General features: G+C 24.5%; 1 protein-coding gene across 1 annotated transcript; it reads left to right on the top strand.

Moving 5' to 3' along the window:
• Positions 1-331: 331 nt before the first annotated feature.
• On the top strand, positions 332-3,253 carry PRSY57_1303100 (DNA ligase I; the record flags this gene model as incomplete). The annotated part of the gene is made up of 2 exons (XM_012908968.2): positions 332-528; positions 715-3,253. 2 exons carry the CDS (start codon positions 332-334, stop codon positions 3,251-3,253), a joined length of 2,736 nt encoding a protein of 911 aa, XP_012764422.2.
• Positions 3,254-3,355: the final 102 nt, after the last annotated feature.

The following is a 3,355-nucleotide window of genomic DNA, read 5'->3' as shown; positions in this document are numbered from 1 at the left end:
CTAAAATGATATATATATATATATATATATATATATATATATGTATATAATTATTTTTTTGAATTACATTTTCTTGTTTTCTTTTCTTTTCTTTTGTTTTAATTTTTTTTTTTTTTTTTTTTTTCTTTTTTTTGCTCCTTTGCTTTATTTAATTTATTTTTTTTGTGAATTATGCTTTAATTTTAAATATATATATATATATATATATATCTATATGTAGCTCCTTATAAAATGAATAAAAATAATTTAAAAAATGTAATTAGATGTAAAAGATGTTATAAAATACATATGTACGTACATTTTTGAAAGTGTTGTAATATATATATTCATTATGAATTTGCTAATATTAGTTGTATTAATTAAGATGGTTGTATGTAAAATTATTAATTATGTTAGAAGAGATTATAATTTTATGCTGTCATTTTTAAGGACGAGAAAAATATTTAGTCATAAAAAGATATATTTCAATTTTAAAGTTTCTAAGAATTTTACAAAGAATTCATCATTTAATAGTTATAGTGATATATTGTATGTTTTGCATCTTACAAAGAAATTATATGATGAATATGTATATGTATATATATATATATATATATATATATATATGTAAATACATTTATTTATGTAGATATATTTATTTATGTGGAAACGTATAATTTCTATATTTTTGTCCAAATTTTTATATTTTATATTTCCATTTTGTTTATTTTTTAGAAAATGTTTCTCTTTTCCAAGAAAAGGATCTAAGGATAAGACGAAGGAAAATGAAACATTTGAAAAAGGAGAAGTAAAAGAAGAAGAAGAAAAAGATACAAACGTTAAAAGGAAAATTATTAGCGAAAGTAGTAAAAATAAAAGAGCTAAAGTTAAGAATGAAAATGATGTTATAAAAAAAGGGTCGTTATTTAATTGTGTTGTAAGAGAAGATGAAAAAGTGAATGATTTAAGCTCACCTAAATTTAATCCTGTACATTTTAATATAAATGATTTATATTTATCTGACAAAGATAAAGAAAAACATAAATTTAAAGACTCCTTATTATTTACCTTTTTAACAAATGCATTTAATCAAATAGAAGAATTAAAAGGTAGTGGTACAGGAAGTAAAAAAAATGTATCTATTATATTATCCAATATATTTAGGGTTTTAATATATTATAGCCCTAATGACTTAATACCAGCTGTTTATATAACATTAAATAAAGTAGCTCCAGATTATTTAAATGTCGAAGCTGGTGTAGGTGAAGCCTTGATATTAAAAACGATGTCTGAAGCATATAGTAGAACGGAAAGTAGTATAAAGAAGGATTTACAACAAATTGAAGATTTAGGAATTATAGCCGAGAATTGTTCTTGTAAAATGAGAACAATATTTCCGTTACCTCGCTTAACTATACAATCTGTTTTTCATGAGCTAAAAAGTATACCTAACCTTATAGGATCAAACTCACAACAAAAGAAAAGGGAAGTCATAAAGAAATTGTTAGTAAGTGCTAAAACATCTGAAGCTAAATATATCGTGAGATTTTTACAACAGCGTTTAAGGATAGGTGTAAATTCTGCAACGGTCGTACAAGCTTTGTCATATGCGTTTATATTAACAAGACCTAGTATACCTGATGATATTATTAAAAGAGGGAAAGAAATTAATGAGAGTTTGATTAATGGTAAATTGGATGGTACTAATAATTTAATTAATAAATCTAATAACAAGACGGAAGAGAGTCTAACCCAATCCGGTGATAGGAATTGTATAAAGGAAGAAAATTTAAAAGATGAATTATTATCAAAGGATGATATAAATAAATGTGAAAACATGGATTCATTAATTAATGAGATACGTATTCGAAATGAAAAAATAAACAAACCGAATATTTTTTATAACCTGACTGAAAAGGTGGGTGACACACGATTATTACCATTATTTTTTAAAGAATTAAAAAATATATATTGTGAAGAAAATAATGATGTTGATATATTTGAATGTATGGAAAAATCAGTTAAGAGTGCTTTATGTGAATTACCAAATATCGAAATAATAATACAAAATTTATTAAATGGTGATGATATGAATACCTTAAGTAAAAAATGTATTGTTAAAACAGGTATTCCCGTTCAACCTATGTTAGCAAAACCAACTAAGGGTGTTCAAGAGGTGTTGGATAGATTTAATAATGTTACATTTACTTGTGAATATAAATATGATGGTGAACGAGCACAAATACATTATATAGATAAGGATAATATAAAAATATTCAGTCGAAATTTGGAAACGATGACTGAAAAATATCCAGATGTTATACAAATAATAAAGGAACAAATTGTAGAGAATGTAAAGGAATGTATTATAGATAGTGAAGTTGTTGCTTATGATATAGTTAATAATAAAATATTACCATTCCAAGTATTAACTACTAGAAAAAGAAAAGATGTAGATATAGAAAATATTAAAGTCAAAGTATGTCTTTTTCCTTTTGATTTAATATGTTGTAATGGTATACCAGTAATTAAAGAACCTTTAGCTGTTAGAAGGAAATTATTATATTCTTTATTAAAGTCTAAAGAGGGGGTGTTATCATATGCTACCCATTCCGAAATGAATAATATTGAAGATATTGATATGTTTTTACAAGATGCTATCGAAAATAATTGTGAAGGTTTAATGGTTAAAACTTTAGTAGAAAATGCATCCTATGAACCATCTAGGAGATCATTAAATTGGTTAAAGGTAAAGAAAGATTATGTTGAAGGTCTTTCTGATTCGGTTGATTTAGTTCCGATAGCTGGTTATTATGGGAAAGGAAAAAGAAGTGGAGTATATGGAGCTTTTGTTTTAGCAGCTTATAATTCTGAAACTGAAAATTTTCAAACCGTTTGTAAGGCAGGTACAGGTTTTAGTGATGAGATATTAGGTACGTTATATGAATCATTAAGTGAAAAAATTATTCCAAATAAAAAATCGTATTACGAAGTATCGGATAAATTAAATCCTGATGTATGGTTTGATGCTCACTATGTATGGGAGGTTAAGGCAGCAGATTTATCTTTATCACCTGTACATACAGCAGCTATTGGTATATATGCAGATGATAAGGGTATTGGTTTAAGGTTTCCTCGATTTTTACGTTTAAGAGAAGATAAAAATGCAGAACAAGCAACAACTACACAACAAATTGTAGATTTTTATGAGGCACAATTTAGTAATAATAAAAATAAGAATATTGATTATAATGATGATACTGAAAGTGAATAAAAAAAATACATACATATATATATATATATATATATTATAATATAATAATATCAAATAGATAAACATATAATAGACAAAATATTTTTTTTTTTTTTTTTTTTT

This window comes from Plasmodium reichenowi, chromosome 13 (genome assembly GCF_001601855.1).
Source record: "Plasmodium reichenowi strain SY57 chromosome 13, whole genome shotgun sequence".
Classification (NCBI taxonomy): domain Eukaryota; phylum Apicomplexa; class Aconoidasida; order Haemosporida; family Plasmodiidae; genus Plasmodium; species Plasmodium reichenowi.
This window is presented reverse-complemented; position numbering and strand designations above follow the sequence as displayed.